At 47.5% G+C, this 13,312-nt stretch overlaps 2 protein-coding genes and 1 non-coding gene across 3 annotated transcripts; all 3 read left to right on the plus strand.

Annotated features, from left to right (window-relative positions):
- Nucleotides 1–881: 881 nt before the first annotated feature.
- On the plus strand, nt 882–3,355 carry LOC124649119 (mitochondrial carnitine/acylcarnitine carrier-like protein). The gene is made up of 2 exons (XM_047188791.1): nt 882–1,273; nt 2,644–3,355. The coding sequence occupies exons 1-2, from the start codon at nt 882–884 to the stop codon at nt 3,140–3,142; spliced, it is 891 nt and encodes a 296-aa protein (XP_047044747.1). The 3' UTR covers nt 3,143–3,355.
- Nucleotides 3,356–3,489: 134 nt separating this feature from the next.
- Nucleotides 3,490–5,672, plus strand: LOC124706324 (mitochondrial carnitine/acylcarnitine carrier-like protein). The gene is made up of 2 exons (XM_047237982.1): nt 3,490–3,723; nt 4,558–5,672. Exon 2 carries the CDS (start codon nt 4,558–4,560, stop codon nt 5,503–5,505), a length of 948 nt encoding a protein of 315 aa, XP_047093938.1. The 5' UTR covers nt 3,490–3,723; the 3' UTR covers nt 5,506–5,672.
- A 1,007-nt stretch (nt 5,673–6,679) lies between these two features.
- TRNAM-CAU lies at nt 6,680–6,766 on the plus strand. The gene is given in 2 exon segments: nt 6,680–6,717; nt 6,731–6,766. It is a non-coding gene; the product is annotated as a tRNA-Met (tRNA).
- Nucleotides 6,767–13,312: the final 6,546 nt, after the last annotated feature.

A 13,312-nucleotide genomic window follows, 5' to 3' on the forward strand; every position in this document is an offset into this window, starting at 1 on the left:
TGCCTGATCGGCGGCGCGGTGCCCCGCCACCCAACCCTCCCGCCTTCGTGGTTCGCTAGTTTTGTTCTTCTGCATCGCGCAATATTAGATCCGAGTTGATTCCGTATAACGACTTACTTCTTCGGTTTGGGGCGCATGCTTTATCTTCTGACAGACTTCGGGGGTTTCACTGAATATCCCCACTGCCCACGTGAACCGTGCCCCGCGCCGCGCCTGGTAGATGCGCACCCTCTCTGTGTTTTGTGCGATTAGATGCAGACCCGTCCACTCATCCACTGCATCTCTAGACTAGACATACTCCCTCTTGCCATAATATAGTGCGCATCCGTTTCGGTGAAAGTTAAACTCCACTACTCCAATGGTATTGATATGGAGTAACTTTGATCAAATTTCTTGAGAAAATTATTGATATCTACAATATCAAACATATGCCATATTAATATATATTTTATGGTGAATCAAAAGGTATTGATTTGATATCATAGATGTTAATATATTTTTTGTACAACCTTGGTCAAAGCTCATATCGGTAGACTTCGGAAAAATCTTACACGCGCTATATTTTGGCATAGAGGAAGTAATAAAGAGGTTTATGCTATTAACTGGTGTATTTGTCTTGTGTGTGATGCGGACGTGTGATGGTATTGCTATGATGAAGCAGCTATAGAAGGTGTAATGACTCAATTACTTATCCCAGTGTGCAGTTCTTTTCCTATGAGATCATCCCGCTGCTTGCGCAACTTCGTGCCTACTATCTTCCACTCTAATTCACCAAGCAACTATCGTGAAAACAAATATTCTCCGAATTCCTGCACACATAGAGGAAACGAAATGAGTGTGTAAGTACACGATGCTGTAATTTGACTGAATGTATTTAGCAGATGGGGGACATAGCCAAGGACCTGACAGCCGGAACCGTGGGCGGGATCGCCAATCTGGTCGTCGGCCACCCGTTCGACACCATCAAGGTCAAGCTCCAGAGCCAGCCCTGCCCTGCTCCGGGACAGCTCCCTAAGTATGCCGGTGCCTTGGATGCTGTCAAGCAAACGGTTGCGGCCGAAGGGCCGAGGGGGTTGTATAAGGGGATGGGGGCTCCTCTGGCCACCGTTGCAGCCTTCAATGCCCTCCTGTTCACTGTGAGGGGGCAGATGGAGGCTCTCTTGAGGTCGGAGCCTGGGGCGCCGTTGACGGTCAAGCAACAGGTCGTCGCTGGTGCTGGCGCGGGGCTCGCGGTCTCCTTCCTGGCGTGCCCAACAGAGCTGATCAAGTGCAGGTAATTAACTGAAGTGGTAATATTCATTTCATTTGCTTTCATGATTTGATCTAATCTCCATATCATCGGGTCATTGAATTTTTTTTGCATGATTATATTCTTATATTGCAAAGTCATGATATTCATCCTTCTCTGAAGTTTTATTTTCCTGCACACACTGGATGCCATTCATGCTTTCTACTTCCTTGCGAGGCAATCTATTGTAAGTAAGTTCATCTCGTTTAGGTTGCATCTAGGGCCTAGTTGCATCATTTTTATGCTGAGCTGCAGTGGATTAATTCTCTGCAATCTTGGTCATGGAAAATAGGAATTAAATTTCACATTCAGATGATGAGGTTTTGCAGAGATTAGAATTTATGTGGTAAAGTCGTGATATCCATCCTTTCCTGAAGTTGCTCTTTCCTGCTCACACTGGATGTCATTCATGCTATGTACTTTGTTGACATGCATTGCATTGTATCACAATTCATCTCATTAGCTTGCACTGTTATCATGCATTGCCGTGATGCATTAATGCTATACAATCTAGGTCCCGGAAAAAAAGCATCTGACTGTAGGCCTTTGGTGCTGTAAGACCAATGCTAATAGGCTGCATAAGTTGAGGAGTCTATGTTGGAAACTCATGATATTTATCCTCTGATGAAACTGTGGTTTCATGCACATTCTAGACATCATCCGTACTGTGCATTTCATATACATTCTGCTGCATCTCATTCATTGCTGCAGCCAATTCTCGTTTGTTTATTCTTAAGGTCGCTGAAAACTATCTCTGGGAATTAATCTCCTACTGCTCTTAAGGAAGATGGCGTATGATTTTATAGCTAAATAAACTGAATTTTGTCTAAGTTAACTAGAATCTCTGTATTTTGTAAGTGTTTCTATTATTCCCTTCACAAAACGCGTCTTGAATCAATGATGATTTGAAACAGCATTTTGGCTGCTGTTGGTGTGTTGCACTTGATTCTGTTTGGCATCACAAATTCACAACACAATTCAGCAATAGGCAACATATGAATCTTATGAATAGCTGCTGCAGTGGATTGCTTTTGTCAATTCTGGGGCAATGAAAAAGTCTATGATGATTAATTTCCTAGCGTTCTGAGGCAAAAAATTGCAAGCATAGCTAAAAAGCTGAATTATGTGCCTGTTAACTACAAACAAACTCTGTACCTCAATAGTGATGACTTAAACTTGCTTTTGGGAGCTGCTGGATTGTTACACTTGATTTTGTTTGGCATCGCAGTACAATTCAGCGATAGGCATATCCAAAGAATTATACTACATATCATCCCTTGCTGTACTTTCTTATTTATTGTTTAGTGAAGAATATCATTTTGTTATGGTTCTGAGTTACCTTTGCTGGTTTGCAGGTTGCAGGCCCAGAGTTCTTTAGCTGAAGCAGGTGCTATCTCCGCTGCGGCGCTACCAAAAGGTCCGATGGATGTGGCGAGGCATGTCATGAAGGATGCTGGCCTCAAAGGTCTATTCAAGGGCCTTGTCCCAACAATGGGCCGTGAGATCCCCGGCAACGCCATAATGTTCGGCGTGTACGAGGCAGTCAAGCAGTACATGGCTGGCGGTCCGGACACGTCGAACCTCGGCCAGGGCTCTCTCATCCTTGCCGGTGGCCTCGCCGGAGGAGCGCTGTGGCTCACGGTGTACCCCACCGACGTCGTGAAGAGCGTGATCCAGGTTGACGACTACAAGAAGCCGAGGTACTCAGGGTCGATCGATGCACTCAAGAAGATCGTCGCTGCCGAAGGAGTGAAGGGTCTGTACAAGGGTTTCGGGCCTGCCATGGCACGCAGTGTCCCCGCCAACGCCGCCACCTTTGTGGCCTACGAGATCACGAGATCGGCTATGGGCTGATCCAAGGTTCCAGCACCATCTCCATCTCTTCTCCGACATAGCTGAAGCAACAGTTCACAGAGCAATTCAGACATACAGAAACCAGGATCACGGCAAGCAAAAGCACAAAACATTAACCATTCTTCTTTGCTGCAACACTATGTTCCGAAAGAACTTGCAAATATTGGCAGCAATGGCAGGATTGTTGGCATAATAAAGGTTGAGCTTTACCTACCTGTGCGTGTGCCATGTGTGGAGTTAGTGAGTATAGCTGGTAATTTGGCTTGTCGTGATGGTTGGCTGGGAGTGGATTGGCCATCCGACGGTGATCCAATGGTTAGGGAGTGGTTCTCTGATGTCGATGGGTTGTGGCCATTGTTTGTTGTTTTGTTGGGTTGCAGCAGCGTCTGGTGAGTGAGTGGGTGGTTCTGCCGTTCTCGTCTTGCTTGGCATCTGAACCACCTCTCCCTTCTTCCTGGCCTGTATTTTTTTGCCCCAGGCCGTGGGGTAGCAGTGTGTTTTCATTCCTTTTTTCTTTCCTGTGGAAGGGCGGAGTGAGTCCTTGCCAAGCTCCATTTGAGTCCAGAGTCTAGGGAGTTCAGGTAATTCTCTTATGCTTCTCCTGTAGATGCTGCCCTTCTTGTTCATCTTCAGACCATGGAGAGCTTGAACACCTGGCTGGGATTGCAGTTCTTCAGATTTTCATTTCATTGGATGTGGTGATCTTGTCTAGTTCTTGCCGAATGTGGCTTCTGATTCTTGAAGCACAAACAAAAAATGGAAAGCTTTGGTGCTCTAGTTGAGAGTGAGAGATGAGACATGCTGTGCCGTTACAGTATCGATTTGTCGTGCTAACTGCATTTCCTTTGCAAGTGTGTCAACCCCAAAGTGGAACAACCTTGTCTCAGCCTCTACTTCCTCTCTTGCATAATTTCTTATCGTAGTTTCAAATTAATCTACCATAAAATTATAAAACGGAGGAAGCAGATTGTAACGAGATTGCGATGATTCAGCGAAAATGGTTCTAGTGCGTCCGTGGGTTTACTTAGTTTCTACTTCCTCTGCTCCAAATTAGTTGATCCAGTTTTATCTAGATACCGATAAAAACCATGGAGTAGAAATTTGTGTCTTCCGGTCAATACTGCAAGGTTACGAGATACTATCTCTATTTCCAAAAATATTACAACTTCGTCTAGATGCAAATGTATCTAGACGCATTTTAACAAAAGATGCTACATTTATTTTGGAATCGTGGGAGTAATTATGATCGTGTAGGATACGAACATTGACAGGCTGTTCATGTCCATTTGCTAATACCCCTGATTCCGTTCAAAAAATAATACCCCTGATGTGTTATCTCAGCTTAAATAAATCAACAAAGAATCATTGAGGAAATTGACTGTCATCCATCAACATCCCAATTATTGTGAGAGCAGATGGGTGACGTTGCCAAGGACCTCGCCGCCGGCACGGTGGGCGGCGCGGCGCAGCTGGTGGTCGGCCACCCGTTCGACACCATCAAGGTGAAGCTGCAGAGCCAGCCCACGCCGCCGCCCGGCCAGCCGCCCAAGTTCGCCGGCGCCATAGATGCCGTCAAGCAGACGATCGCCGCCGAGGGCCCCGGGGGCCTGTACAAGGGCATGGGCGCCCCGCTGGCCACCGTCGCCGCCTTCAACGCCGTGCTCTTCACCGTCAGGGGCCAGATGGAGACCCTGCTGCGGTCCGAGCCCGGCGTGGCGCTCACCATCAACCAGCAGGTCATCGCCGGTGCAGGGGCCGGCGTCGCCGTCTCCTTCCTCGCCTGCCCCACCGAGCTCATCAAGTGCAGGCTGCAGGCGCAGAGCGCGCTAGGCACCGCCGCTCCTGCCGCCGCCGCAGCCGCTGCTCCAGCCGGCGGCGCGGCTGCCACCTCCACCGTCACCGCCGCCACCGCGGTGAAGTACGGCGGGCCGATGGACGTGGCGAGGCACGTGCTGCGGTCGGAGGGCGGCGTGCGGGGCCTCTTCAAGGGCCTCGTCCCGACCATGGCGCGCGAGGTCCCCGGCAACGCGGTCATGTTCGGGGTGTACGAGGCGACGAAGCAGTACATGGCGGGCGGGCAGGACACGTCCGGGCTGGGCAGGGGCTCCCTGATCCTGGCCGGCGGGATCGCCGGCGCCGCGTTCTGGAGCTCCGTGTACCCGACGGACGTGGTGAAGAGCGTGCTCCAGGTGGACGACTTCAAGAACCCCAAGTACTCCGGGTCGATCGACGCCTTTAAGAAGATCCTCGCCGCCGACGGGGTGAAGGGCCTCTACAAGGGGTTCGGGCCGGCCATGGCGCGCAGCGTTCCGGCCAATGGCGCCTGCTTCCTGGCCTACGAGGTGACCAAGTCCCTGCTCTAGGCTGCGCGCCGGCTGCTGGTGTCCGCAGATCGATCGCCATTCTTGACATTGTTCTTCTTGCTGCTCCCTGATTCAGTGACCATCTTCTGTATCCAGGAATGTCAGCCAGTGCTACCTCTGTAACAGAAAACTGAGCCCTATGAATTAAAAGAAATGTTGCATCTTTTTCTGTTCTTTCTGTCTTTCTTTCTGATGCAAAGATGTTTCCTTGAACTGTATCAAGACACATCATCTCGGTTCGCCATTGCCACCGGCCCACCGTGCTCCTGCCATAGGTCGACAGAGGGGCTCCCAGCGTGCCATGTGATGTTTCCCCTTCTTCTCAAGGCTAGTAGGATCTCCCTAGCTCTCATGGTTTCTTGTGTAGCTAATCGGGTAACCTGCAGAAAGAGAAAATCGCAGACAACACATGGGGAATAACATGTGTCGACCGGCTCTCGTCTGAATCTGATGATTGGTGACAAAGCTGAAAGGTTCAGTCATTCGTATGTAGGCCTGGTTCGTATGCGTAGGAGCTAGTGATGGATGCTGCTGACCTCATCGCTGGCTCGCAGTTCAACTTCAGCTACTGCTGAATTCAGACAATGTTAGAGCATCTCCAGTCGCGTCCCTCAAAAAGCGTCCGGCATAAATGATTTGGGGCACGTTTGAGACCGCGCCGGACAAAAAGAGACCAAAAATCTGTACAAAAAAGAGGCCCTTTCCACACCGCGTCCTCAACATGACGTCCGAATGCATGCATTTTAATAAAGGGACCACCCCATGTGGGAAAAGTAGGTGAGAGAAAGTGTGGGAAAGAGACTAAGCATGTGGGGACTGAGTGGCCGTACGCATGCATAGGCGTCTCATTTTGTGTCCAGCGTCCGTGCAGGCACTCTATACATGCAGTCCTCAGCGGACGCCGGACACAAAATGAGGCTCTAATTAGCTTTGGGGGACGCGACTGGACAACTTTTTTCCCCATTTCTTGTCCGCCGTCCCCCAAACGCTGTTTGGGGACGCGACTGGAGATGCTCTTATCACCACGAAAGGGACCCAAAATTGACGGAAACGAAAAAGAAAGATGCTGAATTCCTTTTGCCACACTACTCAAACCTGCCTCAGTTTGTTGATAAATCAGACGATTGGTCACGTAAACCATACTTATAGGCGACTAAGAACATTGGAACATAACGGGGCGGTGGCGCAGTTGGCTAGCGCGTAGGTCTCATAGCTAAAGCGAGTGATCCTGAGGTCGAGAGTTCGAGCCTCTCTCGCCCCATATTTTTGCCTTTCGCATTCATCACCTTTTCTCTGCAGTGATTTATGTGGAACTCGGGCTACCTATAGGTTTTAATTTTGTACATTCTAAATATTTAATCTAATTTTTTTAAAAAAAATGCACATATAGGCAATGCTTGTTTTCCCTTTTTATGTATGCTCTAGGTCTACAAAACTTTAATTTAAAATTATTTGTATTCTGAAAAGGAGGTATTTTCTTTGAATTGGCGGATGGGATCCTAGCCTCTGCATCGAAAAAATGCATACATTTTTTATAATTTTATTTAATAAAAGACAGACAAACAGCATACATAAAAATCTCAAAGCCTCCACATAACACCTACGAACCCGACAGTAGATAAAGATCATGTCAACGGGGCCTTATGCTCTAAAAACAGCGAAATCCCTCCACCAACTAATTTCCGCACCCATCACCTTTTTTCTGCAGTGATTTATGTGGAACTCGGGCTACCCCTAGGCTATTATTTTGAACATTCTAAAGATTTGATCCAAAGTTTCAAAAAAAAAAAATCTGCAAAATAATATGCACACATAGGCAATGATTGTTTTGTCTTTTTACTACAAAATTTAATCTAAATTATTTGAATTCTGAAAGGAGGTATTTCTTCGAAATGGAGGATGAGACCCTCTCCATCGAAAAGATGCATACAGGTTTTTCTTATTATTTTATTCAACAAAGTACAAATAAATAACATACATCGAAAATCCGAAACATCCACATAACACCTACGAACCCGACAATGGATAAAGATCATGTCAAAAGGGCCTTATGCTTTGAAAAAAACGAAACCCTCCACCAACTAACAACCTAGAACATCGCATACCCTGACACGCCCCCTAAGAAAAACGAGAACACTCATCTGGTTTAGCATACTCTTAGCGAGCACCTCATGCACACACTAAAAAAATGCCACCTCCGTCGAACCGCTAATAATCTTCATGGTTAACATCCGCGTAGTCTTCGTTGGTCCCGCCGACAACACCACCATGATGCTAGACAGTGCCCCACCCCTAGGCGAGTCCATCATGTCACGTCTGATACCAAGAATCCGCTGCACCACACTATCGAGACTCTCTGTTATAGACGAGGTAGATGCAAACCGCTCCATCTCAGAGCCACTTCAACCAAAATCAGCTCATAAAAGGATGCCCCCAAGGGGGAGAAACGGCGCCGCACGCCGCCATCATCCTATACAGGACACCCAGATCCAGGGTTTTCCCCAGAGCTTCCCGAACTAGGAGACGAGAATTGACCGCAACAAAGAACCTCATGGGCGATGCCTCCAAGGAGGGTATGACGCTGAGAGCGTCACCATCAATTGATTCGAGGATCTAGGGCTTCCCGTGGAGACTCTACTTTGTGCGAGACCGATACACGTCCCCCAAGCCCAGCGCCGCCCTGGCCACCACCACCAGCGAAGGCACACACAACGAGGCCAAGGAAGACGGCCAGCCTCGCAAGGAGGTGCGCTGCCACCAACGAATACAGGGCCGCCTGGGTACAAACCTCCACCGCAGATCGATGGAGGGCTTCCGTCCTCCGTGCAGCAACCACCCCACGCGCCGCTCCGCGCGAGGAAGCCGTCCCGCCGAGGTGCTTGGCCAACACATTGACGTGTTCAAAAATCCTAATGTGGTGGTTATGTGACTGTTATCACCAGAATTTGACCGGATCAGAGGTGGGCCGCGATTGAGATGGGCTTGAAGAATATACATGGAAGAAATACATGAATCGGCCTTATATGCAAAGTTTGGGCTAGTTTTCCCGTGTATCTGTAATATAGTAGGATACGTGTCGGTTAGAAAGAGTTTGGCTCGTGCACGGTTGGGATTATTCCCACGTTAGAAAGTCTACGGACAATAAATATGTATCTAGGGTTTATGAAATAAACAACAATCACGTTCACCACAAACCAATCTAGGCGCATCGCCAACTCCCTTGTCTCGAGGGTTTTCTTCCGGTAAGCATCATGCTGCCTAGATCGCATCTTGCGATCTAGGCGATACGCGTGTTATTCGTTGTTCATGCGTTGCTCGTGCTGAAGCCTTGTTGATGGCGAGCAACGTAGTTATCATAGATGTGTTAGGGTTAGCATTGTTCATCGTATCATATGCTGTCGTCGTGCAACCCTTAGACATCTAGCCGCCTTTACACCTATCTTGGGTGTAAGGGCGGCACCCCGCTTGATCATTATTTAGTAGATCCGATCCGTTATGATTGCTCCTTGTTCTTCAAAGATTAGTTTAATATCTGCATAGTTAGGCCTTACAAACGGGTTGAAGGATCCAGTGGCACGTAGGGTGTAGTTTGCTAGCCCTAGGCAAGATGTTCCGGGGATCAACTTCATGTTGGTTTTTAGGCCTTGTCTAGGGTCGGTTTACGAGCCTCTTCACTTTGCTCTAATTTTTGAGCCAGTGCATTGGCACGATCGTTGATAGCCGCCAATTTTTCTGCCAAGAAAGTTAAAATTTCGATCAAATATCGGCAACAAAGGAGTAACAGAGTAATGGTAAAAAGAAAAGCAGCAAGGCATCACCTTCAGCTTTGGTGAGCATATTCACGATACCCAATGAATTGAGCACCGATGCGAATAAGCTCTTTGATCATGGGCTGTTAAGGAAAGAAAAGGACAAAGCAAGAAAATTTCGGTATGAGAAAAATATAACGGCATTTAGAAGCAAACAGAGGAAGTACAGACAGTGACAAGAGTATGGAGAACTTACATCATCCAAGAGAGGATTCGAAGAGCTACTCGATTGAAGATTCGGCTCCGGAATTGCTTCAGTCCTTGCCCTTTTCGGTGAAGGGACAAGGGGGCTCGAAGGAGGAGTAGATGTGCCGACGTTTTGTTGAGGAGGCGAAGATTCTTCTCCTTCAACTGGCTTCTCCGAAATAACTAGAGTATGTGACGTACTCGTTCGAGCAGTCACATCCAAAGTTGGTGTTTCTTCATCATCATCACTATGGAAAAAGAGGTGACAGCATAAAAAGCAAGGCAAACAAAATTCTTCGAATAGAAAAATAAAAAAAAAGAGAAAAAAGACAGGGAACTCACGAACTGATGAGACTCTCAAGATATGGGTCATACGCTGCCTTTTGCGGTGAAGGAGCAACTTCTTCGGGTTGAGAGGTCCCGGAATCTTCGACATTACTCCTTTTCCTTTTGTTCTTTGGCGAAACAGCAGGAGGAGGAGATTGTGCTGATGTCGTACCTTCAGAAGCAGCATCCTTTTCGATAGATCCCGCAGATTTTCGAGAATCTGCGGGTTCATTCACAAAAGAGGGGGCCTCCTGGTTGTCATCGGCGACAACGGCCCTTTCCTCGACATCTCCACCCTCAGGAAGAGGAGGAAGAGAATCCATGGTAGGATGGTTCTGCAGAAAAATAACGACAAAAGAAAAATTAGAGAGATATCAAAACAATGAGATGCAGGAAAAGTTCGGAACAAGATAAAAATTCGAGAAGACAAAATACCTTGGGGAGAGGATTGGTGGAGCTCGTATGGTTCCACACGGCAAGAGGAAGGAATAGGATCCCTCTTGCTCAGCCGAGGAAATTCTTCGAATAAGCTTTTCCAAGTCCTTCACAGTAAAGATCATTGGAGAGCCTATTGGCGTCATTGTCGCCAAGCATATGTCCAAAGGGGATTTTTGCGAGCCCGAAGAGGCTGCACTCTAATCTCGAGAAAATAGGCAGTAATTTGTACACCAGACATGCTCTTTGCCTCGAGTATTTTGAAGTCGATGAATACGAGACATAAGTGCTTCGTCGCCTTTTCTCTTCTTCGGAAGCTTCAGCATCCCAGGAGCGGCGGCGTTGAATTTTGGCACTTCCGTCAAAAGGGACTATGTTGTGCTCTACAGAGTTGGCACTTTCTTCGTGTATGTAGAGCCGCCTTTTGTGCCATCCTTGGACATAATCAGCAAATTTGACGTCGAAGTAATCAACGTCAGTTCGGACACAGATAACAACACCACCTATGTTATAAGTGGCGTTGTGGGAGCCATTGCGGCGGAGGCAGAAAATGCGTTTCCAAAGAACCCAATTTGGAGTGATTCCAAGGAAGCATTCGCACAGTGTGATAAAAATAGAAATATGAAGGATGGAATTGGGGGTCAGCTGGTGCAGCTGAATCCCATAGACAAAGAGAAGGCCACGGAGGAAATCATGAATTGGGGTAGAAAGGCCGCGGATGAGATGATCAACAAAACTAACCCGGTACTCCATTGGAGGGTTGGGGTAGCTTTCTTCGCTGGGAAAGCGGATGGCGTCTTCTTTCTTCATCAAGCCAAGCCTCTTCAGCATGTTGACGTCTTGATTGGAGATTTTAGATCTCTCCCACTCAAGATCTTCAGCGGCCATCTTGGATTCTGGAGTACTGTGGCGAGTGAGTCGCGTGCGCGGTGGCATCAACGGCACTGGAAAAAGCAATGCTTGTGCGTGCGGAAGATCACACAGAGTTGGGCGCAAGGGAAGTTTTTGCAGAGGGGAACAGATGTGCGGCGCAAGCGAAGGAGTGGACCGAGGTTGAAGAAAGGTTTATATAGGCTTCGGGAGAAGTAATGAACCGTTGGATGAAGAAATCATGTGGTGAAAAAAGATCTAGTAGATAAGAGGGTAAAAAGGTATTTTAACAGAAGTGGAACAGCACAGGCGTTACCGTACGTGCGCCAGGAAAAGCGGAGGACGTGTGTCCCCCACTTGCACGACGTGTCAACGTGGTGGGAACAATGGACCCACAAGGCAGAAAAATCCCGACTATTAATAGAGCTGAAGTTAATTTGACAAAGGAAAGTATGTCGACAAGAAAAATAAAAGGAGAATGGCGACAGGAGAAGTTATTTGAATACTTCGGGAGCCTTTGGTCAAATACACGTTTTTGCCCAAATGCTCGGGGGCTACTTCGATAAAAGTAAAATTTCGACTATGGCAATATAGAAATTGTGGGAGCCTACAACCAAGCACAAGTTCTTGGCTGTAGCCTCGGGGGCTACTCCCATCGGGAGCGCTGTTCGCGCACCCGAGAGATAGTAAAAAAAAGAGAGAGAGAATATCGGGAAATAATGACAATATAGCGACAAGGTGGACTAAAATGTTGAGCCTACAACCAAGCACAAGTTCTTGGCTGTAGCCTCGGGGGCTACTCCCATCGGGAACGCTGTTCGCGTGCCCGATGAAATTTAAAAAGGAAAAGGAAGAAAGATAGAAAAGCAAGAGAGTATATTTCGAGTTATAATTAACTCTACATATACTCCCATCGGGAGATTAATATAAGTCATATTTGACTCGATAAAATGTGCCATTCCAACAGCTGGAAAAGCACTCGACAATATATTCTCGTAACGCCAAAGTTGCGATCAATTTCTCGAATGCCGCAAATTTGCGAAGGTAAGACCCCGGATCCGTTCCGTCGGGCGTGGCATCGCCTAAGACTCGCGTTCTTCTACTTTTATCCGTATCAACGGATACGAAGAAAAATCCTAACGGACGCGTTAGGTACTCGATAAATTTGACCGGGACTCGACGAATGGTAAGACCTTAAGCGGCACTCGTCGAAGTTTGCACCGATATCCCGAGATCATGTCCGGGGACGTGATCTTGAAGTAGGTTTTTGCGGATTGCCACTAGAGCAGCTTAACTAGTACCTGATCCGTCGGATGAACTAGCCCCAACTACCAATATCCCCGTACAATATAGAAATTTATATAAAGAAATATAGAAAAGTTTAAATTGTCGAATAAAAATAAACGAGTGGAGATTTTCCCCGACTCTACGATTCAAGCAAAATCTCGGGGCTACTGACATAGGCATCCCAAATGGGCCTGCCAAAGATAGTACCCGGGGTTTAATGAAGGCCCATTACCCGAAGAATAAGAAGGTTCGAGAGCCCAAGATATATTAAGGAAAGTAGAGTTGTAATAGGAAGTGTTGTTTGTAATCTGGCGGGATGAGTTAGAAACCGTCCCGGACTCTGTAACTTGTACAAAACGAAACCCTCGGCTCCACCTCTTATATAAAGGGGGAGTCGAGGGACGAGGAGATCATCGAATCGTTATTCACAAACCCTAGTTTTCATAATCGTCGAGTACTTTTCGGCTGAAACCTTCGAGATCTACTTGCCCTCTACTTCTAACTAAACCCTAGCCTATAACCCGTAGGCATTGACAAGTTGATACCTTGTCAATCACCTTCCGTGGCCGCCAGGCTCAATCACGCGTAGGATGTTCCGATTATGTGGTGAAAACCCTAAATCGTAGTAGGTCGTTTTAGCTTTATTTTGATCAAGCAGGACCACCATCTGACCGTACACCTCGTACGGATCATGGGTGGATCGGCTCCTTGAGCCGATTCACGGGACAACCTGAGAGCCGATCGAGGCTCGTATTTAATGTTTACGTGTATGCCATGCGAGAAACTAAGCGAGGCAAAATCCAACACCTTCACGACCGGGTATAGGTCGGGTGGCACGCCCTTGCACCGAGCATCGGACGTGCGTGCCGTGAGTCTTTGCGGGCCGTCGCTCG

Source organism: Lolium rigidum, chromosome 4, assembly GCF_022539505.1.
Source record: "Lolium rigidum isolate FL_2022 chromosome 4, APGP_CSIRO_Lrig_0.1, whole genome shotgun sequence".
In the NCBI taxonomy this organism is placed as follows: domain Eukaryota; kingdom Viridiplantae; phylum Streptophyta; class Magnoliopsida; order Poales; family Poaceae; genus Lolium; species Lolium rigidum.

Excerpts from the sequence above, each read along its gene's own strand:
- LOC124706324 (XM_047237982.1), top strand. The coding sequence starts at position 4,558 with ATGGGTGACGTTGCCAAGGACCTCGCCGCCGGCACGGTGGGCGGCGCG.
- LOC124649119 (XM_047188791.1), top strand. The coding sequence starts at position 882 with ATGGGGGACATAGCCAAGGACCTGACAGCCGGAACCGTGGGCGGGATC. Across the intron at positions 1,274-2,643 it reads ACAGAGCTGATCAAGTGCAG|GTTGCAGGCCCAGAGTTCTT; the intron begins GTAATTAACTGA and ends GCTGGTTTGCAG.